Source organism: Fukomys damarensis, unplaced genomic scaffold (genome assembly GCF_012274545.1).
Source record: "Fukomys damarensis isolate Sample0158 unplaced genomic scaffold, DMR_v1.0_HiC HiC_scaffold_39, whole genome shotgun sequence".
NCBI lineage: Eukaryota > Metazoa > Chordata > Mammalia > Rodentia > Bathyergidae > Fukomys > Fukomys damarensis.
In genome coordinates, this window is record NW_022900951.1 from 86456185 (window position 1) to 86481697 (window position 25513).

At 38.2% G+C, this 25513-nt stretch overlaps 1 protein-coding gene across 1 annotated transcript in view; it reads left to right on the forward strand.

Annotated features, from left to right (window-relative positions):
* The window catches only part of Tmem164 (transmembrane protein 164), a 187005-nt gene that overhangs the window by 52704 nt on the left and 108788 nt on the right, over positions 1-25513 (forward strand). Inside the window, exon 3 of the mRNA XM_010603069.2 lies at positions 19468-19517. Coding sequence (XP_010601371.1) covers positions 19468-19517 — 50 coding nt within the window. The remainder of the gene's footprint in view (positions 1-19467; positions 19518-25513) is intronic.

Sequence of the window (25513 nt, forward strand, 5' to 3'; positions counted from 1 at the left end):
CCCATCGTGTTTTGTGGGGGGGGGTGGGGGGGTGGCAGTACAGGTTATTTAACCCAGAGCCTTCTCACTGAGATTCATCCCCAGACCCTTCCCTTTTCTCCTCTCCTCCCCTCCCCTCCCCTCCCTCTCATCTCTTCTCTCTTCTCTCTGTCTTTCTGTTTTAAGACGGTATCGCTAAGTTGCCAGGTGGGACTTGAATTTATGATCCTCCTGCCTAAGCTTTCTAGGTGCTGGGATTACAGATGTCTGACAATAATCCCTGCCTCCAGTGTCACTTCCTATTGTGTTTCCTCTGGCACTATATATTATCCAGGCAGAAGGGAGTACTGTGTGTTCCCTACTTGTGTCTTTGTAGCGTCTGGACTATTTAAGCCTTTACCTATGTTCTTCTTTCTGCCTAGAAATACCCTCCCCACTTCTTCTCTAAATGGTATCTATGTCTCAGGCTTTCAAAACTTTAATTACAGTTTTTATTATAATGTGATTTACATGCTTTATGTCATTTCCCTTTCCGCAAAAGCAAAGGCCTTGTCTGTGTTATTTGTTGCAGTCTCCTCCGCACTTAGTGTAGTGTCTGGTAGGTAACGATATGGCACATGACTGAATGATGTAATTCAGGGCTTCTCAACCCTTTTGTAGCTTGCGGTGGGATTGACACTGTCTAGGGGGAAGGAACAGCTTATTTTTTCACATGGCTTTCAGTAGAACTCACTTTAAAATTCATATATCAAGCCATTTTGTTCTTCTTGTAGTGAAGAGAAAAGCTGTCAGATGACTAATGGGAAGGATCATAAGCTCCCAAATCAATCTCAAAGGCTTGTTGAGAGCCAAGCATCCTTCTACCCAGCCACAAAGAGTCTCTGAGGCTGGTAGACCAACATCATAATGTAGAGTAAAGGAAAGCACCATTCATTATACCCTTTTAAGGAAAGCTACTGTATATATATGTCTTTCGTTCCTTTAAACCAGCAATGGTTTGCTCTATGGTGTGGCATTCTTTGTATGTTCCTTTAATTTCATTCCGAGTAAACTCACTTATCTGTGCTGAGGGAACAGAGTGAGTCTAAAGGAGCCCTTCTTGGAATCACACATTTCCTTCCCCCTCATGCCCATCAAACTATCAACCTCTGGACCATTTGCATCTATCTCAATATCTCCTCATAACATGTTGCAAAATGTATTATGGTGGTAGGTACAATGGGAAGCTTCCTGGAGTGAAGTAAATGTGAAAAGTGCTGTAGTTTGAGGCAGTTTTCAGAAAAAGAGCCCTTTCTAGTACAAAAAGCCTCTTTTTCTTTCTTTCTTTCTTTTTGTTTTTCATTTATACCTCATCACATTTTCTTTTTCAATTCCAGCTCATCACCAGCTGAATTTCTCTTTTGATGTCTGGTCTTTAGAATAGTCCCTGCCTGAAAAAAAAAAAGAACAAAAGGCCAACTCTGGCTTTCAATATGAAGCATCCCCAGCCCTTTCATCCTTCTCACCACTTCCCTGCTTGCGAACAAAACCCAAGTTCCAGGGGCAAAGCACAAGCAGAAGAAGAACCCGTTTTAAAAATCTAAGCACATGTGGATTTCATGTCTCCCTAAGCACATGTGGATTTCATGTCATCATGCTTTGCAACTGGGTCAGGTACATGTAGGGAAGAGCAGATCTAGAGGAAAACAATTGGTCTGTAAGTTCTGCAAAAGTAGACATTCCTGTTTTTTTTTTCCCACGGATTTAATTAAGAAGAAAGTGGATATTTTTAAGGTTTTATTTTGTTAATCCTGGGCTGCCTTCAGTCTGTAGGGCGTCTGTGTAAGATAGCCAGTTTGGGAGATGGAACCAGAGTTTGATGTACTAAACATGCAAGAGCTCTCTCTCCCAGGACACCTTTATTCTCTAGTTTCCTTTCCATTCTTCAGCGAAGACTTGAAGATCTGTCCACTTTTTGTCTTCTACTTCCTCTGGTTTCAAGTCATGGAAAACCTATCTCTTTGCTCCCAGCTTGTTGTCATGGTTACAGACTTCTTTGGCCTGCCTTTCTTTGAGAGGAATATACTGCTTGAAGAAGATTTAAAAAAAATAATGACTGAGGCTTCTTTCTCTGATTGTGCTTGGGTTTTAATGAGTATGTGGAATAGAGATTTGCAAATGTGGCTGTGAACTGAAATCATATTGGACATGTTGGAATACTAGCACTAAGGCTTGACTAGATGAGTTGGGATCTTGAGGAGTGACCTTCAGACACTGATTTTTAAAAAATAAAACTCCAGGTGATGTTAATATCCAGCCAGGCTTTAGAATCATTCAATTTTATAGCAAAGCCAATTGAGGTTCTGGGCTGTTTTATATAGTTGTTGGAAATATAATCAGCTTTTCTATGTCTTAACTTTTACCTGCCTAGAAGACAGCATAACAACCCTTGACAAATTAAAGAATCTTGATGTGATCCTCTGTCATTACTGGTGCTTACAAAAGATAGGCACTTTCCCTTAAAAAACTATCCAGTTAGGGCTGGGTATTTAGCTCAGTTGCGCCATACCTGCCTTGTGAATGCAAGGTCCTGAGTTTGATACCCAGTACTGCAAAACAAACAAAGAAAAAAAACACCCAGAACAAACAAACGAAACTATCCAGTTACTCAGCTAGTATGACATCTGGGGTGTGGCAGTGGCTTAAGACAGTGTCAGGGAGTAAAAGAAATCTTTTGAGTAACTCCCGAAGAAGGATTTATCTGTGAGAAGAAACAGTGCTTGCACTCCCCCCAGCATGGTTTGGTTGGAACAGTGTAGTCCTTTGAAGCTGCCCCAACTTCAGCCCACTCTTTTCTCATGTCCCAGGTAGTTAACATAGTTTTGTGCTTCATGAATTTGTCTTCTTAAAGTGTTTTTCTAAGATAAGAGAAATACATGCTATTCATGATACAAACCTGAAAACATTGCAGAAATATAACACATAGCAAATGAAAACCCCCTAGAAGCCCATCTCCCAGAGCTAAGTACTAGAAGGATATTTTTTCCCTCTACACATGCTAAACATTTCATATTTTTATCATAAAAATCAACTTTTACAACAATGTTTGTACTTTTAAAAAGAATATGTTGGTTATCATTCCCAAGTTGCTACAAATACAGCAACTTCATCCTTAAGGATCTCTGATTTTTAGGTTTTTATTTACACGGGGTACTTTTTCCTTCTTCTTACCTCCATAATTTGCTTTTCTGTGGAAGTACATGGATTTTGTTGGTTTGGCTTTCTATTCATTTTATCTAGTATACTTATGTTTGGCTGATTGTTTAAAAATTCAAATAATTTAAAAGGAAGAGTGTATCATGTATAATTCCTTCTAACCCCTGATCCTTACTAGTTCACCCCATAAGCAACCATGACTAGTTATTGGAAATTTTGAGAGGCACTCTCTGCATAAAGAAGATTTGAATGCTTTAAAGTGCTCTTTGATTGGGTAACTATGCAGATAGCATAGAGATACCTGTGTGTTTCATGTATTGCAGGAAGTGTCTGATGGGCATCTTGGATGTTAGGTTCTCAGTCAATACTTTGGACCAGCACATAGCCTTGCCCCACAAGCACTCACAAACAGGGAAGATCAACATGTAACAAAAACACATGTCTATGTAAGTGAGAAGTGGTGATAAGTGTCGTGACACAAAAGAATAGTTTATACTTCATTTCCAAAAATACTGATTGAAGCTGGGCGTGGTGGCGCATGTTTGTAATCCCAGCACTTGGGAGGCTGAGGCAGGAAGATCGCTGTGAGTTTAAGATCAGCCTGGGATATATAGTGAGTTCCAGGGAAGTCTCAACTACATAGTGAGACCCTGTCTCAAAAAACAAAACAAAACAAAACAAAAAACCCAAAATACTGATTGATAGATTCTCCTTCCCCATTTTTTTTAAACACAGTGGTGTTGATAGGAGTTTGGCTGCAAAGACAGAAGCAAAGACATAAGCTCAACCTTTACTCTTGCCAACAGTTTTCACCTTCTTTTCCACTAGATTGTTGTCTGACAAGAAATGGCCTGCTATTACAAACATGCTGCTATAAACATGGGTGCGCATACATCAGTGTGGTATGATGCTTTTAATTTTTTGGGGAAGATACCCATCAGGGAAATACCAAATAGCTTCCCTGGTGTGAAAAACTGAAGGTGTGAATGAGGATCAAAATGTATAATAAATAATGTGAAATAGAAAGAAAAAGTCCAAAGAGGAAGGGGAAGTGGGGGTGGTGGTGGGGGAAAGGAAAGAAGGGAAAGAAAAAATTATGAGAAAAGAAGGAACAAATAGAAACAAAGTTTTTCTTTGTAAATAGGGAGGGGTGGAGGGGTGGAAGGGAAGAAAGGGGAATGGGGACAAAACAAGAATCAAGGTATATAATGTACAGCTACAATTTCCCAATGATGAATGTGATCATAATGTACACCTAAAATGTTCCAATAAACTTAATGAATTTAAAAACAAAGAAAGAAATAGCCTGCTGAGAGGTAGGCTAATTCAACAGCCAGCATTACCATGGCTGATAGTGTTGTACCCCCGATGAGAAGACCATCATCAGGCAGATGGTGAAGTTTTTGCCGACAGGAACTATGTCCTGTACCTCTTTCTGTGCTGAGAACCACAGCAAAAACAAACTGATGAAAGTCCTTGGCAGTAACCATGTTTTTTTTTTTTAACATTCTCATCTTATACCTTAGCAGCACTGTGAGTTACAGGTATTCTTTTATTTATTTATTTATTTTATGGGGATCGAACTTGGGACCTTCTGCTTTTGAGGCAGACGGTGGAACCACTGAGCTAAATCCCGCGGCCCTAGTTACAGGTATTCTTACTTCTATATTAAAAGATGAAAAAAAAACTGAGGCATAAAGAGGAATAAAAGTCTCTTATTTAAAAATGTATTTGTCTCATATCACTCCTTTCTCCCCTCAGAAAACCTTGCTTGCTCTGGCCAGAGTCATACAGCTAGCCCATTGGCGACAGAGCTCTGCAAACATTAGCTGGCCAGGATGGCTATGACTCCAACACAGTTGGTTGCCTTCCTGCTAGGAACTGGACACCATCCATCCCTCCAACAGATTGGCCTAGGCTCTGTTATTTCATAAATTTCTTGAAGAATTTCAAGGCAACCAGGTCATCTTGCTCTAAATATTTTTCTGGGATTGAGGTCAAGGCAGCAGCAAGCTCCTCTCCTAAATGGGTCAGAGGAGGAGGACTCCCACAGCTCACAGGAAGGGCAAGTCTCCTTATGCTCACTGTACCCTCTCCCCTTTTCTTCCAGCTGTGTCCAGGTGGGTCTCTGGCCAGGGAGCAGAGGCGCACTGGCACGTGTGTCCTGAGGGTTTCTTTGTATCTGACACTGTGGGGTAAGGGGGCAGAGGGAGCTCCACAAAAGACAAATTATCTTCGGGTGAAGACAATGTTTTGTGTGTACTGAGTAGAAACTATACTGGCTATAAACATGGCTGTCGAATCAGGTGGTTCTGAGGTCCAGATCTGTGTCTTTCATTTACTTACTAGTTTTGTAACCTTAAACAAATTACCCATCTGTACCTCAGTTTCCTCATATGTAAATAGGAAGGATTATAAACATATATAATAGAATTGCTATGAAGAATTCACATGCAACAGTACATGTGAGATGTTGACTCATGGCAGGCACATAATAAGCAATAGAGAATAGTTGTTGCCACTATTAACAATAGTCGGAAACTAATGAAAAAATTACAGTAGTTTCCCCTCCTCCACAGTTTTGCTTGCCACAGTTTGTTACCTCCAGTCAAATGTGATAAAAAAATATTAATCGGAAAATTCTAGAAATAAATAACTCATAAATTTTAAATTGTGTACAGTTATGAGGAGCATGACAAAATCATGGGCTATCCTGTTCTGTTCCTCCTAGGACATGAATCACCCCTTCAGCATTTCTACATGATATATGCTGTCTACTCCATATTATTTGATTAGCTATCTCGGTTATTGGATCAAATGTTGTAGTATTGTGTATGTGAGACATCACATCTGCATTAACTGTCATTATGGTATATTAGTATCATTATTCTACTTAATTGTCAGTGATTGTCCTTGATCTCTTACTGTGCCTAGCTAAAGTAATCTTTATCATAGATATGCATGTATGCATAGGTCAAAATGGTATGTACAGGATTTGACACCAATTGTAGTTTCAGGACTGCATGGGGGTTCTTGTAATGTGTCTCCTGTGGATAGGGTGCATCACTCTAGTATGTAGTACCAATAAGTACTAATAAGTTCAGAGAAGGGAGGATAAATTTGGGTGAGCTATGCAAGAAATGCCTGGAAAAGGTGAAAGAAGTGGAAAGAAATATGGTAGAACAAATAATGAAAGTGGGAGGCTGGCCTGCATTGCAGTGGGGATAAGAAGTAAAAACAAACTCAATCTGACATCTCCTGGCTACACCCAGCTCACCTGTCCTTGTGACACAATCTCTAGTCTGTTTTGGAGAGTTTGTTATACTGTCTGCAGGTTAGAGGAAGTACAGAGAGAGGAATTTGTTGGCTGCTTGACTGAACTTGAGACTGTCCATGCTTCGGTGAGGTTGACATGGGACCTAAGCCTGCAACTTGGTTGGTGGGTTCAGGGCCCAATTTTTACCAAGTTCCCTAGGTCAGTAGGGTTGTAATGGGCTGAGTCACATTCCCTAACTTTACAGAAGATATATTGATCAACCACAACCACAACCACAAGAGAGACCTGTGTAGACACAAAAGCACTGGTGTCATTCAGCCATTTCTAATAGCAAGATTCTCCAGTCTTGAAACAGGACTTGTTTGATAATGTAAAATCAGAACCTGATGGAGCTGGAGAGTCTCACGAGAAAGTCTGATAAGGAACTGTTGGCCACAGAGAACTGTACCTTTTTATTTATCCATCACACCTTTGTAGTATGACCAGGATGTGTGTCCTGTTCTCTCTCCATTGCTTGATACATGTCAATAACAATTTTTCTCTTGGATGTTCCTGTTTTCTAATTCTATGCAAAAACTGTTTATATGCTATAACTGTGTGGTTCACTTGAGTTTCTTTTTTATGTTCCTGTTAAGATTTAGAAATTATTTATTATTCAACGACTATATAATTATAGTGGTTCTCACACGGAGTGACGTTTTTGACTTTGTTCCTAAACTCTAGGTATGGTTCCTAACATGGGCAACACGAATGGCTATGCACTGCACAACCCTAGGAAGGGGTGCCATTCACATAGACTATAATTGAATGGCGCCACTAGGGTTGTGCAGTGTACAACCTATACAACTGTACTCGGCGACCCTGGAGTAATTTATTATCAATGTTTTCTTCATCATTGACTTTCAGGAGAAGTAGAGCATGGCAGTGTCGTACTGTTCTCAGGAATTTAGTAAGGGGGCTGAAGCACTGAGTTGCTGCTATGACTAAGAAAGGAAGACAGAAGCATAACTGTGGTTAGGGAGTTATTTTCTGGCAGAGACATCCATTATATGGGAGAACTACTTGTCTGCATTCTCAGTAAATATTTTGAGAATCTGCTGTGCAACTTTTAGCAGAGTCACTGGATACAAGCTCAACACTCAAAAATCAGTAGCCTTCTTGTACACAAATAATGGACTCACTGAACGAGAAATTAGGGAAACAATTCCTTTCACAGTAGCATCCAAAAAAATGAAGTATCTGGGAATCAATCTAACAAAAGAAGCAAAAGACCTCTACACTGAAAACTACAGCACTCTGAAAAAAGAGATCCAAGAGGATATAAGAAAATGGAAAAATCTCCGCTGCTCCTGGGTAGGAAGAATCAACATAGTGAAAATGGCCATAGTAACAAAACTGCCATACAGATTCAATGCAATGCCAATTGAAATTCCAACACTATATTTAACAGAACTAGAAAAAAGAATCCAAAAATTCATTTGGAACCATAAGAGACTTAGAATAGCAAAAGCCATCCCAGGCAACATAGACATGGTAGCAAAGTTATAACAATTTCAAATTTGAAACTATACTACAAAGCCACTGTGATAAAAACAGCATGGTACTGGTAAAGAAACTGACCTGAGGATCAATAGAATAGATTGGAAGATACAGAAACAACTCCAGATGTACTCAGCTACCTCATCTTTGACGAAAGAGCCAACCATCCTCACTGGAGGAAAGATAGCCTCTTTAATAAATGGTGTTGGAAAAACTGGATTTCAACCTGCCCAAGATTAAAACTAGACCCTTACCTTTCAAAATGCACTAAACTAGAATCCAAGTGGATTAAAGATCTAAATATTAAAAAAGAAACACTCAACCTGCTGGAAAATAAGTTAGTCAGAACTGTTGAAGACATTGGCATAGGAAAAGACTTAATGAACAAATCCTCAGTAGCACGGGAACTAGCAGAAAGAAACAACAACTGGGATCTCATCTTATTAAAAAGCTTCTGCACTGCAAAAGCACCATCAGCAGAACTAAAAGATAATCTACAAAATGGGAAAAAAATTTTACCAGCTGCTCCTCAGACAAAGGGCTCTTATCTAGCATATATAAAGAACTCAAAAAAATCAGTCCCCCCAAATATAAAGACCCTATAAAAAAATACGCATCTGAGGGGCCGGGGATTTAGCTCAGCGGTTTGGCAGCCTGCCTTGCAAGCTCAAGGACCCGAGTTCAATCCCATAATCTACAAAATGGGAAAAAAATTTTACCAGCTGCTCCTCAGACAAAGGGCTCTTATCTAGCATATATAAAGAACTCAAAAAAATCAGTCCCCCCAAATATAAAGACCCTATAAAAAAATACGCATCTGAGGGGCCGGGGATTTAGCTCAGCGGTTTGGCAGCCTGCCTTGCAAGCTCAAGGACCCGAGTTCAATCCCCCCGAAATCATATCACAGTGATATATGCACACCTATTTTTATAGCGGCACAGTTTGTAATAGCTAAAACTTGGAAATAGCCCATTTGCCCATCAGTTGGAAACTGGATAAAAGGGAATACTTCTCAGCCATAAAGAATGAGAAATTAGATTCATTCATAGGAAAATGGATACATATTGAGGATATACTCTTAAGTGCAATAAATAAGTCACACATAGGTAAATACCGAATAGTTTCTCTGGTGTGAAAAACTATAATAGTACATAAGATCCTAATGAGATAACTGACCATGTGAAATAGGAGGAGTAGGGCTAAAGGTGTAAGGAAAATGGGCAGGATAGGGGAAAGGTAATAAGGGAAAATAAAAAATAAGAGAAAATGAAAAAATGGAAATAAAGTGTTTGTAAATGGGGATGGGAAGAGTGGGTGAAGGGAGGGCAGAGACAAGGGGAGAAAATGAGAACCAAGACCTGTCATGTAAGGTACAAGATCCCAATAATGAATGTGACTGTACTGTATGCCTAAAATGTACAATGTACTCAATGAGAAAAAAAAATCAGCTGTGCAAGAATTGGAAAACAGGGAAGGGTTGGCATTGGAAGGAATATTTGAACTGCTCCTTGTGACAGAAGCTGAGCACAAACATGAAAATGAGTAGGGAGACTATTTTTAATGTTCATACAGAGATTTCTTTAACTGAAATACCGAATAGTTTCTTTGGTGTGAAAAACTGTAATAGTACACAGGATCCTAATGAGATAATTAACATTGTGAAATAGGAAGAAAAGGGCTCAAAGTGTAGAGAAAGTGGGAAGGGTGGGGGAAAGGTAATAAGGGAGAGGAAAAAAAATATGAGAAACTGAAAAAATGGAAATAAAGTGTTTGTAAATGGGGAGGGGAGGAGAAGGTGAAGGGAGGGCAGGGACAAGGGGAAAAAATGAGAATCAAGACCTATTATGTAAAGGTACAGAATCCCAACAATGAATGTAACTGTATTGTATACCTGGATTGTATCAATAAACTCAATAAAAAGAAAAAAAATAAGTAGGGATAGTGAATCTGTGGAGAAGAAAGAGTGGGATAAAAGACAAAGATAGAATACTGCAAGGGGTCCATGAATAATGACAGGTAATTTACCTTGGTTGACTAGAAAGCCATGCAAAAGGGAAAAGTGAGCAATAATACTTGGGGTTCAAATGAGGATGATGCCAGAGAATGTGACTTGAATGCCAAAGGAAGGAGTTTGGACTTTATTCTCCAAACAGCACGGAGGTCTCCAGAATTTGTGGGTTTTAAAAAATAGCTTTATTGAAATAAAATTTATGTACCATGCAATTCATTCATTTAACGTACATTGTCGAATTGCTTTTAGTATTTTCACAGATACGTGCAGTCATCCCCATAGTCAATTTTGAAACATTTTCGCTACACTGAAAGGAAACTCAGTACCAATTATGTATCACCACCACTACCTACCCTTCCTCCATCTCAGCCATAACAATGGATAATTGACTTTGTCTATATAGATTTGCCTATTCTCGACATCTTCTATACATTGATTCATTATGATAAATAGTGTTTTTTGAGTAGATAGGCTTTTCCCACATAGTGGTTTCAAGGTTCAGTCATGTTGTGGCATATAAGTATTCCCTCTTTTTAAAGGCCAAATATTCCATTGCACTGTGCATAATTATCCATTCTGTGATGAGTATTTGAGTTATTTTTACCTTTTCCCTATAATGAATAATGTCTTGTAAACATCTGTGTATAAGATTTGGGTGGAAATAGGTTTTCCTTTCTCTTGATTATGGCAGTGGAATTGCTGGGTCATATGATAACTATTTTCGACCTCTTAGAGAATTGCCAGACTCTTCCTAAATGGCAATACCATTTTATGTCCCTACCAACAGTGTAGGAGGGTTTCAGTTTCTCCACGTTCTTAGCACTTGTAATTTTCTTTAATTTTAGCCATGCTAGTTGGTATGAAGTATAATCTCATTATGAATTTGATTTGTATGTCCCTGATTCAGTGATGTTGAGCATGTCTTCATGTTTATTGTAACCATTTCTGTATTTTCTTAGGAGAAATGTCTAATTGACTCCTTAGGCTACTTTTAAATTGTATTATTTATCTTTTGTTGAGTTTTAAGGGCCATTTATGTATTTTGGATACTAGATTGTTATCAGATACATGACAGGAAAGATTAGTTTTCCTGTTCTTTTCACTTTATTGATAGTACTTGAAGCCTAGAAGATTTTAATTTTGATAAAGTAAAAATATGTTTTGTTGTGCTTTGATGTTACACTTTATAATCTATTGTCAAATCTGAGGTCATGAAGATTTACTTGTTTTGTTTCTCAGGTTTTATACAAGTTTTTTGCTCTTATAATTAAGTCTTTGATTGATTGAGTGATTTTTTTTTTTTTTTTTTTGGTGCCAGGTTTGGAACTCAGGCCTTGCGCACTTGCAAGGCAGGTAGCAGAGCCTCTGAGCCAAGTCCCCGGCTGATTGATTTTGTGTTACCTTCTGCCTGTGATTGTAAGGCAGGGGTCCAGCTTCATCCTTTGCATGTGGATAACCAGCCATTTCAGCATTGTTGAAGAGACTCTTTTTTCCACCATTGAATGGTCTTGGCACCTGTGCTAAAAAGCGGTGTGAGGGTTTACTTCTAGACTCTCAATTCTAATCCCTTGGTTGATATGTCTATCTTTATGCCATACCACACTGTCTTTATTACTGTTGCTCTGTGGTAAGTTTCAATATCAGGTATTGTGGCTTTTCCTACTTGCTCTTATGTTCAATCAAGGTCGATTTGGCTCTTTGGGATTCCTTGAATTTCCTTGTTGATTTTAGAGTTCAATGTCACTTTCTACAGTCACTGTGATTCTCATAAAGACTGCACTGAAACTGTCATCCAAAATTTTTAAGGGCAATATTTTAAGAATAGGAACCAGACAGTACTGCATGAACTATAGTAAAGAAGGAGAGACATCCGAGACCTGGAAGTCAGAAAGGAAATGCTGTAGCAGTTTAAGAAAATGATAGGGTCTGAGCTAGGAAAAGATAGAATAGATTAGAGATATATTGCTTTTTATTTTTTAAAATTTTGAAGCAAGGTCTCACTACGTTGCCGATAATTATACTGGGAAAATCCTTCCCTGCTATAGGTTACTTCATTAACAGCTAATATAAACTTGGAACTCACTTAACTTCATTTGTTCTAATCCAGTGCTTGCGGCATCATTACATTGTGACTTAGACTGAGCTTCCCTTGTCCAGCTGCCACTTAGTACACTAAAGCTGAGGTTGCATTTGTGATCCTCCTGCCTCAGTGCTGGGATTCCAGGTGTGTGCCATCGCACCTGCTTTCAAACTATGCTTCCTGAAACGATTTCAACTTACAGAAGAGCTGCAAAGATAGTACAGTGAGTTCGTCTACCCTGGTCACCCAACTTCCCCTAATGTTAATATCTAATATAATTACAGCATAATCATCAACAGTATTAATGTTGGGAAGATACCATTAATTAAACTACAGACTTTGTTCAGATGCTATCAAAGTTTCCATATATGTCCTTTCTCTGGTCTGTTATCCAGTCCAGAATCCCATGTTGCAATTTGTAGTCCTGTTTCTTCTCATTCATGTGAGTTCATCAGGTTTTTTCTTTTCATGCCCTTGACAATTTGAGAGTACTTGTCAACTTTTTTGGAGAATGTCCCCAGTTTGGGTTTCTCTGATGTTTTATTCATGGTTAGATTGAAATTATGCAATTTGAGCAAGATTACCACGAAAGTGATGTGCTCTTCTCACTGCGGTATAGCAGGCATTATGAAATGATATGGCTTATTACTGTAATAATTGATCACTTGGCTAAGGTAGTATTTGTCAGTTTTTGTCACTGTAAAGTGACTGTTTTTCCTACCTAACAGGCATCTTATATGCAAAAATGCTAATACTTTCATTACTAACTACAGCCTCTGTCAGTGGTTCTTGCCTACAACAGCTATTGCTGCAATGTTTACCTAATGTTGATTTTATGGTTCCACCTCTTTTTCTCAGTTTCCTGGAGAAAATAATGCTTAGTTTTGCAGTTGTAGGGTATATATTAATCACAAGAAGGAAAGGTGAGAAGACTGTTCTGGAAGAGTGAACAGGATTAGCAATGACATAATTTCTTAACGTTGAGGATTTACATTTTAAAATTAATATTGTGGAAAACATCAGGAAAAAAAGCCAAACATGGAGATGCACACCTGTAATTCCAGCACTTTGGGTGGCTGAGATAGGAGGTTCACAAGTTTGAGCATACCCTGGGCAATTTAGACGCTATCTCCAGATTTACAAAATAAATGGGCTGGGGATACAGCTCAATATGAAGGCCCTGACTTCAACCCCCAGTACTACAGGAAAAAAAGGGCAATTCTTTCTAGAGTCCTAGGGATGTTAAAGATTTTCAAAGCATTACTGTATATCAAAGATACAAGCTATAAATGAAATGATAAATACATCTGATTATATATAAAGATAGAAAATTTCTGCACATAAAAAAACTAGCATAAGAAGAGCTGTGATAGTGACAGCCTGGGAAAAATATTTGTAATAAATGTCATATAATCTATATTAAATGTCATTAATAAACTCTTAAAACTAAAAAAAAAGTAAACATTCCAGTTGAAAATAGACGAAGTGCATAGATGTTCACATCCCAGATGAAGAAATATGGCTGGACAGCTGGGCGTGGTGGCACACGCCTGTAATCTCATCACTCGGGAATTGGAGGTAGGAAGATCAATGCCAGTTTGAGGCCAGCCTGGGTTACATAGTGAGTTCAAGCCCAGCCTGAACTACATAGCAAGATCTTGCCTCAAAAAAAAATGTGTGAACAGTAATCGTGTTAGAAAATAGTTGAACACTTCTGGTAAATCTGAGACATGCAAATTAAAACCATAAATCGGCACAGGAGGTATGTTTTGCTATAAACAATGATAATTACTAGGAAATTACTGTTACCAGTTTGCAGCATATGTTTTGGAGGGAGTATCAATTCAAGTAATTTGTCTGGAGGACAGTTTAGCATTCTGAGGTCAAGAATATTGAAATATATATAGTGCACACTCTGTATCTTTGAGTTTCACAATCATTCAACCAACTATGGAATGAAAATATTCCAAAACAAAATTGCATGGATATTTAATATGTGTAGATTTTTTCCTTGTTGTTATCCTCCAAAACAATGCAGTATACTATCTACATTTCATTTACACTGTATTAGGTACCATAAATAATCTAGAAAAAATTTAAAATATGTGAGTTGTTGTGTATAAGGAATGTGTAAATACTGTGCCATTTTTTATAATGGAGTTGAGTGTACTTGCATTTTGATATCTGTAGAGGTCTTAGAACCAGTCCCCTACTAATACCAAGGGGTGATTACAGTCCCTTTTAGGACCTCCTTCCATGATTATAAACTAAGAAAATAGTAAAGGGACTGGAAGTGTAGACATAACTTACATGCTTAACAGGAGGATATTGGTTGAGCAAACTGTTGCATATCCATGCAGTTGAGTAAAATGAAGCTATTAGTGGTTGTAGAAGGCTTTGATGAACATGGTGTGTGTTTGGCATAATGCATGAGGCTGTCATGCTGCAAAAAGAGGTGAAGCCTGGAGCCTTGCATGCTATGTTGAGGCCCTTGAGCTTTTTCTGTAGGTCCTGGCAAACCATGGAAAATTGAAAATGGCATATTAAATTTGCAGTTTAGGTAAGTCCTTCTTGTGTACCTCAAGGCAGGAGACCAGTGAAGAGATTATCAGTGGTCCAGAGGAAGATGATGAGGGCCCAAAAGGTATGAGCATTCATAAATAGAGTCATAAGACAGACTTTAGGTAGCCCAGGTAGTTAGTCTTCCCTAAGGTAGATAATGGTCATAAGCCCTTGTCCTTAGGAATCCCTATATAGCTTGGTGTCATTGTAAGAGGTAGAATCAAGAGAACTGGAGCAGCACTACCGGGCCTGGGGAGATTATTGCATAACCTGGCTAGCCCCTCCTTTAGGATGGTCTGTAGTGATTGTCCCCTCTTAACAGTTACATTTCTCTTAGTACAAGCATCTTCCTGTGAACAAGAGCTATCTTCTTTATGTGCTGTAAAAACGGTCTTTTATTGAATCTAATGTCGGGATAGTGCAGAAGTAGATGGGAGGGTGAACAGTGATGGCAGTGAGCTCGGGGCTGATATGACTGGGAAAAGGACTAGGAATCAGAGCAAGTGATGGCTGAGAGGATGGGGATGGGGGATAGTGGGAAGCTTAAACTAGAGGAGTTCAAAAGTAGAGGAGGAATTGGGACAGCTGTTGATGCCTTGATTGAGTGCTTAGAAAGGAGCTTACTGTACAAGTTTTTGGACAGGAGAACCTTTCAGTAGTACAGGGATTCTTCCTGTGGAAGCCAAGCAAATGTGGATTTGAATGGAATTGGTGGATTTTTCTGGAATAATCAGCAAAAAAAAGAACCCAGTGTTGTAAGCATTCAAGAATTGCAAGTGTGGTGCCCACCAGACTTGGGGATCAATAAATTTGGAACTAAAATGAGCCCATCTTTGAGGAATGTGGGACACTGAATGTTATGTATGTGAGTATGATTTGGTGCTGTGTTGAGTTTGTGTTTTGACATGTCTCATGGTAGAAAGTAGATCTTATCAGTCATCCTATGAATCATCTAGTGGCACAGATGGGTAACCATTGGGGAGACTCCCCGTGTGCCATATAGCCAAGGAAGGGGCAAGGCTAAATTATAAAGAAGATATGCTTCCTTGAAGCCTAACCTTTGTTGGATGTGACAAGGAAAGTGCATTGAACTGGAAATTAGGGGTTCTGGATTCTCACTTGTCAGAACTTTTCTTCCTTAGACTCTTCTCCTTTAAAACGAGATTTAATAACACACTGCTATCTACCTCCCATGTGATGGGGAAGTAGCATTTTATAATAGCTCTTCTCTATATGTCACCTGCTTGTGCCTTTTACTTCAGTGGATGAGTTGGGAAGATTTTAGCAGGAATATAATGTGTCAGGTTGTTCCTGGGATAGTATCGGGGCATTCTCACGTTTGTTTGCACTTACAGTTGTCTTCTCTTCCTCCTCTGTTTGAAGCCCAGGGTATAGTTTAGCTTTCTTTTCATTTATTTATTTATGTATTTTGTTTTATTTTTGTATCGGGGATCAAACTCAGGACCTTGCACTTGCTAGGCAGGCAGTGGAACCATTGAGCTAAATCCCTGGCCCTAGTTTAGCTTTCTGTCTGTTAGGCTAAAACACATGCTACCATAGTGTGGAGGTAATTGGAACTCCATCAAGGATGAAAGCAAGGATAGTCATGCCAAGGCTGGGCCTCTGAAATGTTAGTTTTACAACATTTACTGGCTAATAGTGATGATAGCTGTGATCCTGGCATGTCAGAGCTGAGAGATTCAATATCATAAATTGTTGAGGTTGCTGAAGGAGGTCATGGCTTACTAAAAATAGAATATGATGAATTTGTTTTGTTTTGTTTTGTTTTTTGAGACACGGTCTCACTACGTAGTTGAGACTGACCTGGAACTCACTATGTTGCCCAGGCTGGTCTTGAACTTGCAGTGATCTTCCTGCCTCAGCTTCCCAAGTGCTGGGATTACAAGCGTACGCCACCACACTCAGATTTTGTTTTTTCAAATTTACTGTATGGGATTTAAAGATGGTTGAAAAAAAGATACTCTTATCTTTTAATGGGAAGAGACCAGCAAGATGATGAAGGCCAGAGTGCTGATTACAATGACTTAGTCTCATGAAAGTTAACTGTTGGAAAACTCATTTAGAATCAAGAGTAGAAGATAGCTCCATGATTTATGGAGCGTAATAGGACAATCAACTAGGTTGGAACTAAACGCTTGTTCCTTACAGAAGGTTCCTGGACTTCTGACATAGGGAAGATAAAAAACAGCCAGATGGAGTTATAGGTAAATTGGCACATGTATTTGTCAACTGTCGCATCACTAGGACAAAATACCCAGCACCCACAATTTAAAGGAGGGTAGTTTAATTTGGCTCATGGATTTCAGTGGATTTAGTCCAAAGTTGGCAGGCTCCAAGTCAGAAACATTAGAGTAGAAGAACCTGGAAAAAGATAGCTGTTCATCCCCTGGCAAGCAGGAAGGAGGTGGGTGGTGGAGAAAATAATACGCCCTTCAGGTCATGCCCTCAGTGACCTACCTCCAGCCACACTCCACCTCTTAACAACACATTCAGCTTTGAACTCATCGGTGGACTAATCTATTAATGAGTATAGCACTCCCATGATCCAGTCACTTTCCAAAACACCATCTCTGAATATATGAAAGCTTGAGGGGACATTTTAGACCTAACTCAGAATAGCACCCCCGAATTTGCTTTTCCCCTCTTGGCTGTGGGTATAGAAAAGTAAGTCTTAGCTATGAGGCCCAGTGTTGCATTTTTACTTCTTCGTTTAGTATGTTGGAAGTGTCTGGAAGACTTCTGGGGAGTCCAGAAGTATTGAGGACCTTTCCAAGGTGATTGAGGCCCTTGTCTCCTCTATCTACTGTAGCTTCAGAATGTAGTCTTTTGTGGGCCCAATTGTGGGTATCTAGGTGCAGCCTCCACTTGGTCCCTAGCCAAACGTGAGTAACTTTACTGCTGGATCAGGGGTAGAGAATATCAGTTTTGTTTATTTCTGTCTTAGACTGCATCTGAGGGTGGGAAGGGGAGTGGGGATAAGTTAAAGGTTTGGATTTTGAAATTCTGAGTCTACAATTCTTATCTAAAACCAGTACAGTCAGATGTATTTCAGAAATCTTTTGGATTTTAGGAAGGTAATTTCATACATTGTAGAGTTATGAGCATATACTCCCAGTGTGGGGGGAGAGCTGGGGAAGAACCTCACAATCAAATACATTATTATTATTTTCATGAAAAATATATGAACATTCACCATGGAATCAATAAGGTACAAATAGTGTCACCTCCATTCAAGTCATGTTTTGCTACCACATTCGCTTTGAAGAAACAAAACTTCAGTTTTTAAGGCAGTTTGGATTTGCCAATTGCTAATAAAGGATTGTAGACCTATGAATCATTGATTTTGTACTTTTGATCAAGTTGATCCACAGGGGAAAGGCACGTTCTTGCGGGCTCTTTCTTTGGGGGGGTTCTTTGATGAAGTATTGAACAGGTGATGGATTTCTGGTGTGTTCTTTTTAAGACCCCTCCACACTTTACCCATTCTTCTTTCTCTTCCTCTTGGCAGGGATGCAACCTGCCAAGTACATGTCTTTCCTTATACTGATTTTCCTTGTAGTATTCTTTTCTTCTAAAGGTAGACCCTGAGAACTGAGGAACCAATTGCTAAAGAACTAAGAGGTCCATTATACAAATAATCTATTTTCATCAAAGCTCTCAACAAAATTAAGGACACATATCAATACTTTGTAAACCATACCACTAAGTCACTGTAGGTAATGGAACTTCACAAACACGAGTTGTATTCTTTTGTCAATTTTAGTCTTGCCAAATATCTTTGACCTCTGTCATAGTTCAGGGATCAAACGTGCAGTATGTCAGGTTAGGAGGAGTAGTCAGACTTCTGGGGCTCTTTTAAACATGCTGGTTCCTGGGTTCTCAGACTTGTGGAGTTCAGCTTCTTAATGGGAGAACACAGAAATTTGTTTAGTAAGTTTTGGAGTGGAGTTTCTGTACCTCTTGATGACATTTGAGAGTCACTGCATAGTTGAAGGTCAAATAGTTGCAGAGTTTTAAAGGATGTTGCCCAGGCCTAGGTCACACAAAGTAGCAAGAAACTGACTGGTCTCCTAGGCCAAAATTCTTTCTGTTTGGTTTTCCCTGAGATGAAAATGGAAGAGTAAGAACCACGTAGGCATGCTTAGAAACAAAAGAATCAAATCAAATTTAGCTTTGAAACCTGGGGGTGACAGTTTCATAGGGTTGCCAGTTGAAATACAGGAAGCCTAGTCAAATCTGAATTCCAGATTAACAGTGAACAATGTTGCAATATAAATATGCTGTATGTACTATTTAGGACCTACTTATACTGAAATATTATTCATTGTTTATCTGGAATTCAAAATAACTTCATGGCCTGTATTTTTATGTTCTAAATTTGGTGGTGGGTATTGATAAACCCACTCACCCCCATGGGAGGCAAATCAGATGGCATATGTGTGCATGTTCCAGGCTCAGGATCTATTTTTACCTGCCCTGGGTTAAAAGCTTCTACGATTGAGTACTCATGTCATATTGAATTTGAAGCATTGAAAAATTGAATCTTGTCTCTTCCTGTCACACTCTCCCTCCCCATCCCTCACACATACATGTATTGCAAATGTGAACATGTAGTACGAACGTGTAGTTTAGAAAGCCACCTGCTTGCCTCTTTATTTTTTAACTGATACATAGAACTTAACAATTTTACCTTTTAAATTTTGATGTTAGAGTTTGGGGGGATTATTGTTTGAATGTTATTAAAGTCACTCTGTCTGCAGTGAGCATTTTTGCTGCTAACCATTCTTAATCCTTCAATTGCAGATCTTCCTCTTGGCCTGTCCTCCATGTCCAGGAGCTATTGTGGTCTTCAAGTAAGAGAAAATTGTTTTTTGCTCTATTGCTATTGCTATTCAGACTATTCTATCTGTTTGATAACAGAGGATGATGTGCTCTGAATGCCTTGGGCTTGTATCACTTTGTCTCTGGGATTTACCAAGGGATAAAAGACTATGAGGGTACACTGAAACAGAGAAATACTGTACATGGAAATGTGGACTTTGTCAAGCCCTGATAAATGACTTTTTGGCCAGTTTTTGTGGACATATGGACAAGGCATGTTCTCTTGGAAGGTTGCTATCCTCCTAAAGTTGCTCTAGAGAGCATGCTGGGAGCCATTACATTTCCTTCCTCCCAAGCACCTTTGCATTGTGATCCTACTGGTCCATTAAGGATGTGATTCTTCACATTGAAGGGCATTGTTCTTATGTTTTTATGGTTTTTTTCTAAAGTAAAAAGTAAAGTGAGATGAGAAATATCACCTAATACAAGTCTTGACTTTCTTAAAAATAGCAAGCATCTAATCCATTGAAGTATATTGCAAACAAATCATGTTTCTCTGAAGGAAGTTTACTTAAATGAAATTATCAAGAGTCCTGGAACTCTTATTTTAATATGAGTTGTGACCATCAAATTTATCAAACCTTTTATTCCAGTTGCTAATGAAACACCAAATTGAATTAATTTCATTTGTTTTTTCCCTCCTCTGTCCCTCATTTTGTAGCTATTGCTGAGCAGTGAAATGCCCTAAAGCCAATGGGAGAGAACAGGAGGTAAAGAGCTTAGCAGATCCTTGGATAATTGAGAGTGTTGTAAATGGCTGTCTGATTTACTTAAGTCATAAAAGTGTTAGGTAGGGGGAAAAATATCCCATTTGCTGCATCAAATAGCCTCCTTGAGATAGCCACTTAGTTTGTTGCTTTGGATAACTTTCTACTGGGTGAGGGCTAATGGATCCTGATTTTATATATTTCTTACTTAGATATATCCTGAAGGAAAGGAGTATATAATCCTGTTTCCTTCCCTTGATTTTCCAAAATGAGCTCAATTGTTCAGGATAATGTTTTAAATGTAACATTTATTGTTTCTATTTTATTATGATGAAATAACAATTCTCATTATAGAAAATACAGTGATATATAAAGAAGAAAATAGACATAACCCTAATCTTACCCCCAAGAGATAATTTTGATTATTTCTTCTCTTTTTTAATAAGCAGAGGCCATATTGTATACTGGCTTCTTTACTGTATCTTTTCAAAATTTAATTTAATATCATTATATATTTATGTTCATATATGAATAATGAAGAATGCTTGCTAAATTTATTTTTTATGGTGCTTAGTTTTATTGTCCCCCTCCTTTTTTCTTTTTTGATTTCATTTCTAGTGCTACCATTTCATGCCATCCCTTCATATTACCAAAACTATATATCTTTCTACATTTTTTCTATATTCTCCATTTTCATAGGTGTGTGCGTATGCACGCACACACGTGCGTGCACACACACACACACTCCTGTGAGTTTGAGTATGTTTTGTGGTTGTTGTTTTTACAAAAATAGAATCTTACATATACCTTAATACACTTTGGGGTTTTTTTGTTTTTGTTTTTGGTACCAGGGATCAAACTCTGGTCCTTGTGCTTGTGAGGCAGGTGGTAGCATGGCTGACCTAATTCCCCAACCCCGCTTTGGTTTTTTAACTCAACACTGTATCATACAAACTTATCAATTCTATTAGTATGGGTCTTATTCTTTCATTAGGCTACAAAATATTTCATGTATACACAATAATTAATCTAGTCATTCCTCTGTCAATGAATGTTCACTTTCTTTCCAGAGTTTAGTTTTAAGGGCATTGTGCATATGCCCTTATGTACTGGTGATTTTAAATTGTAGATATATATATATATATATATATACATATATATATATGAATATGTGCATATCTATATAGATAAATGTGCCATATTTTGAAACATAGATCATTATACTTTAGTTTTTGCTTTTCTATGTACTATATTAGATTATTTTTTTCTTCATATTCTTATAAGCAAAAGGTGTTATGATTCTTTTACAATTTGACAATGTATGGCATATTGGTCCTTGGCTACTAGTCTAGTGAATTTTAGTATTATGTTTTATTTGTTTTTGTCTGATTAAATTTACTTTTCTTTGAGTTGTCTATTCATATCATCTGCTAATTTTCCTATAGGCTATTTTTCTTAATTTATAAGACTTCTTTTATACTTTAGATATTGTCTTTTTATCAGTTGTTATTGTTAAGATATCTTTCCCAAATGTGTATGCATTGACTTTGTTGATGATATACCCATATACTTATTTTTTTTACATTTTTAATATTTAATATGACTCTCTTGTTTAACTTCTGGATTTCCTGTCCTGCTTAAGATTGTTATTTCAAAGATGGATAACTAGTTTTAAATAATATGTTAATTATCTATGAAGTGAACGAGCATCTTTGTCAACTATTCAATGTTCTGTATGTTAGGCTCTATTTATTGATTTTTCTGTTTCATATATTTGTATCTTTATGAAGACTATATTTATTTGAGTACATTAGCTTAAAATTTGGGGGGACTATTCTTTTGGTACTTTTTCCTGCATACACATTTTAACATCACTTTTACTCACTAATTCCCCAACTCTATTGAGATTCCAGTTAGAATTACATTAAATTTATATTTTATATTTTTATTATCTAGTTCTTCTTTCTACAAAATGGCAATTATTTCCATTTGTCCACATCTTATTTTATGTCTTTGATTTAGATCTGTCCTTTTCTTCTTATCTACTCTAAATCTTTCTTGATACTTTATTGCTTAAAACTTAACAGCTTTTTTCTGTTATGAGTGGAATATTTCCTCTCTTCATTCCTAAGTACTTTTCGCTAGACTAGAAATGGTTACAGATTTTTAAAATATTTAATTTATGTTTAGCTATCCTACCAAATTATTTTGTTAATTTTGGTAAATTTTATTTTAATTTTATCTTTTCTATTATAAACACCTTATAATAGACTAAAGGAAAGTGAATAGGTCAGATGAGACAGACAGATACTCTCTTTTGAATGCACAGTTTATTTATGCAGTAAACCTTTACTTTATAAGGCAGACGACAGGTATAAGGCCTTGATCTTGGATACTCATATGAATATGAGACTATATTGAATTTAAGTCACTCACTGAACAGGAAGTTCAGGTTTAATTTGTTTCAGGCTAAAAGAGTGCACTGTTTTAACAGAGGCCCTACAGAATCTATGTCCTTTGAGGCTAGAATATGTGGCTTGTGAGCAAAGCTTAGCTGTTTGCTGGAGATGATCACATCTGATTACCAGCTCTAGGGTATCTAACCACCCCCCACCCCTGGCTTATTTGTCACTAGCTGTGGTAGTCTGCCCATTTGTTTTTTGATTGTAACCAGTTATCCTTTTTAGATGCTATTCTCTTTAGAGTTTTTAAAAGCTCCTTCCCTCCACTGTTAATATTGCTGTGATGTCATTGTATATTTGGCATAACAAATATTGTGTTGTTACATTTTCCAGTAGTTATATGAAGTATTTCATTTTCTTGTTGCATTTGCTAGAAACCCAAAGACAGAGCTAAATAAAAAATTGTACTCAGCCTAAAACTGATTTTAGATTTCTGTACTCCTCCATCATTCCTATTGATGTTTGTTAAATAGTCTGTTATGTTTAAATAGTTTACACATTCACTGAAGATATTTTGAAAAGACAGTAGTAGTTGCTGTTTTTTATAAAGTGTTTTTTCAACATCTCTTAATCCATGTAGGTTTTGTTTTTCGTTTATTTTTGTTGTTATTTTTGTGCTGCTGGAGATGGAACCAAGGTCCTCGTGCATGTTAGGCAAGCATTCTACCATTGGGCTATACCTGTAGACCCTCATTTTTTGTTTTTTGGGGTTATTTTTGTCTTTATTTTTTGAGACAGAATCTCACTATGTAGTTCAAGGATGGCCTTGAACTCACTGTGTTGCCCAGTTTGGCCTCAAACTTACAATCCTTCTACCTTGGCCTCCCACATGCTGGGATTATAGTCATGTACCACCCCAGCTGGCACCCCTAGACTTCATTTAAACTTTCTGTTCTTTCCTTCTTTCTTCTTCTGCTTCTTCGTCGTCATCGTCATCGTCGTCGTTGTCGTCTTCTTCTTCTTCTTCTTCTTCTTCTTCTTCTTCTTCTCTTTTTTTTTTTTTTTTTTTTTTTTTTTTTTTTTTTTTTTTTTTTTTTTTTGCAGTTGGGCATTGAACCCAGGGCCTTATACCTCAGTTGCTCTACCAGGGAGCTACTTCCACAGCTCTTTTAAAATTTTATTTTGAGACAAAGCCTGTGTAAATTTCCCAAGTTTGCCTAGAACTTGTGGTCTTCTTGCCTTAGCCTCCCAAGTAGCAGGAATTACAGTTATAGGAAACTGCACCAGGCTCTTATTTAAGTTTTTGATACAGTAGTAAAATAACTACTCTTACGTTACTGCAATAAACCTATTCGTTATAGTATGTTATTATTTTGATATATTCCTGGATCACTGGATTGCTTATCAGTATTTTATTTAGCATAATGTTTCAGTATTCATGAATGAGATTGGAATCATTTCATATTTTTGTATTATTTTCATGTAAAAGTATTACTGAATGAATATTCCTTCTTTTTCTCTGGCCTATGATACCACAATTACTCTTAAAATCATGTGTCCTTTAAAGGTGAGATGAAAACTAATCTATAAAAAGATTTTGAAAAGGCCTCATCACGTTTTGGTGCCTTTTTCCCTGGGTTAACGTATAATCACTTTTTCAGTGTCTTGTATGGTAAGCAATCTATTAAAATCATTTGGATCTATTTTGGCAATTTGTATCTAGCTAAGAAATTTTCCATTTCTTCTAAGCTTTCAAATTTGTTGTCATAAATTTTGTTGAGTTGTCTTAGTCACTTTCCTCCTTGCTTGACAAAATGCCTCATACCCACAACCTAAGTACGGACAGATTTGTTTTGGCTCATGTTTCAGTCCATAGTCATCTGGCTCTAAGGCAAAGGAAAGCTGCTTATACTGCATCATGCACTGGAAGCAGAGAGATCAAACGAAGGATCTGGGTAGGAAAATACACCATTCTAGGCCACATCCCCATTGAGCTGCCTCCTCCAGCAAGGCTCCACCTCCCAATATCACATTTAGCATAAACACATCAGTGGACTCATCCACTATCCATCCATCAGTGTCATACCTTCAGAATCCAGTCACCTCTTCAAAGCCACTCTTGACTTATCCAACATGGCTGACTAAAGGACCAGGCCCATCAGAGATACTCAGGGAAGATCAATTAAAATCCCAGGTAACTGAAAGCTAGTGCGGGACTTACACCATGTTACAGAAATAAATTTGAAAGAACAGTCATGTCGATCAAACCAAATATCTGGTTGGTAGTTGAAAAGAGGTGAAGCTGTCCCACATGGCCCCTACCCTCATTCATCCTGGGAACAGCCAACTGGAGAATTTAAAGGTGGAGGCAGCCAAGGAGCACTGCAGAGACTAGTCACCAAGGATAGACTCTGGGTATATGAGCCCCTTTGCCCCATTGTCACCTCTCCAAACACTGAACAAGCTGCAACCCTGCATCATCCTCCCCAGCACACCGAGGACAGGGAAACTCCCTCCCTACCCACCTGACTCTTGGCAATGAGAGGATAAACAAGTAGTGGTGACCTCTAAGTCCTCCCAGCTGCATGTGCCTGCCTGAGTCATCACCTGGTACCCTGCATCAGTCCTGAGCCAATCTGAATCCCCACTGAGTGTCCTGCCCTCTAGGATCCCTATCTGGCACCAAAAGTTGATTGGACCCATTTGAGACTATGCCTGGAACCCCAAGATCGCTTGAGTCTCCACCCAGTGGTCACTGCCCTGTGCCCTCCCTAGACCTGTCATCAACTCCATCTGGTATCTAGAACTAGTCCTGGGCAGTCTGAGTCTCCACTGGGTACTCTAAATCCATGTGAGTCT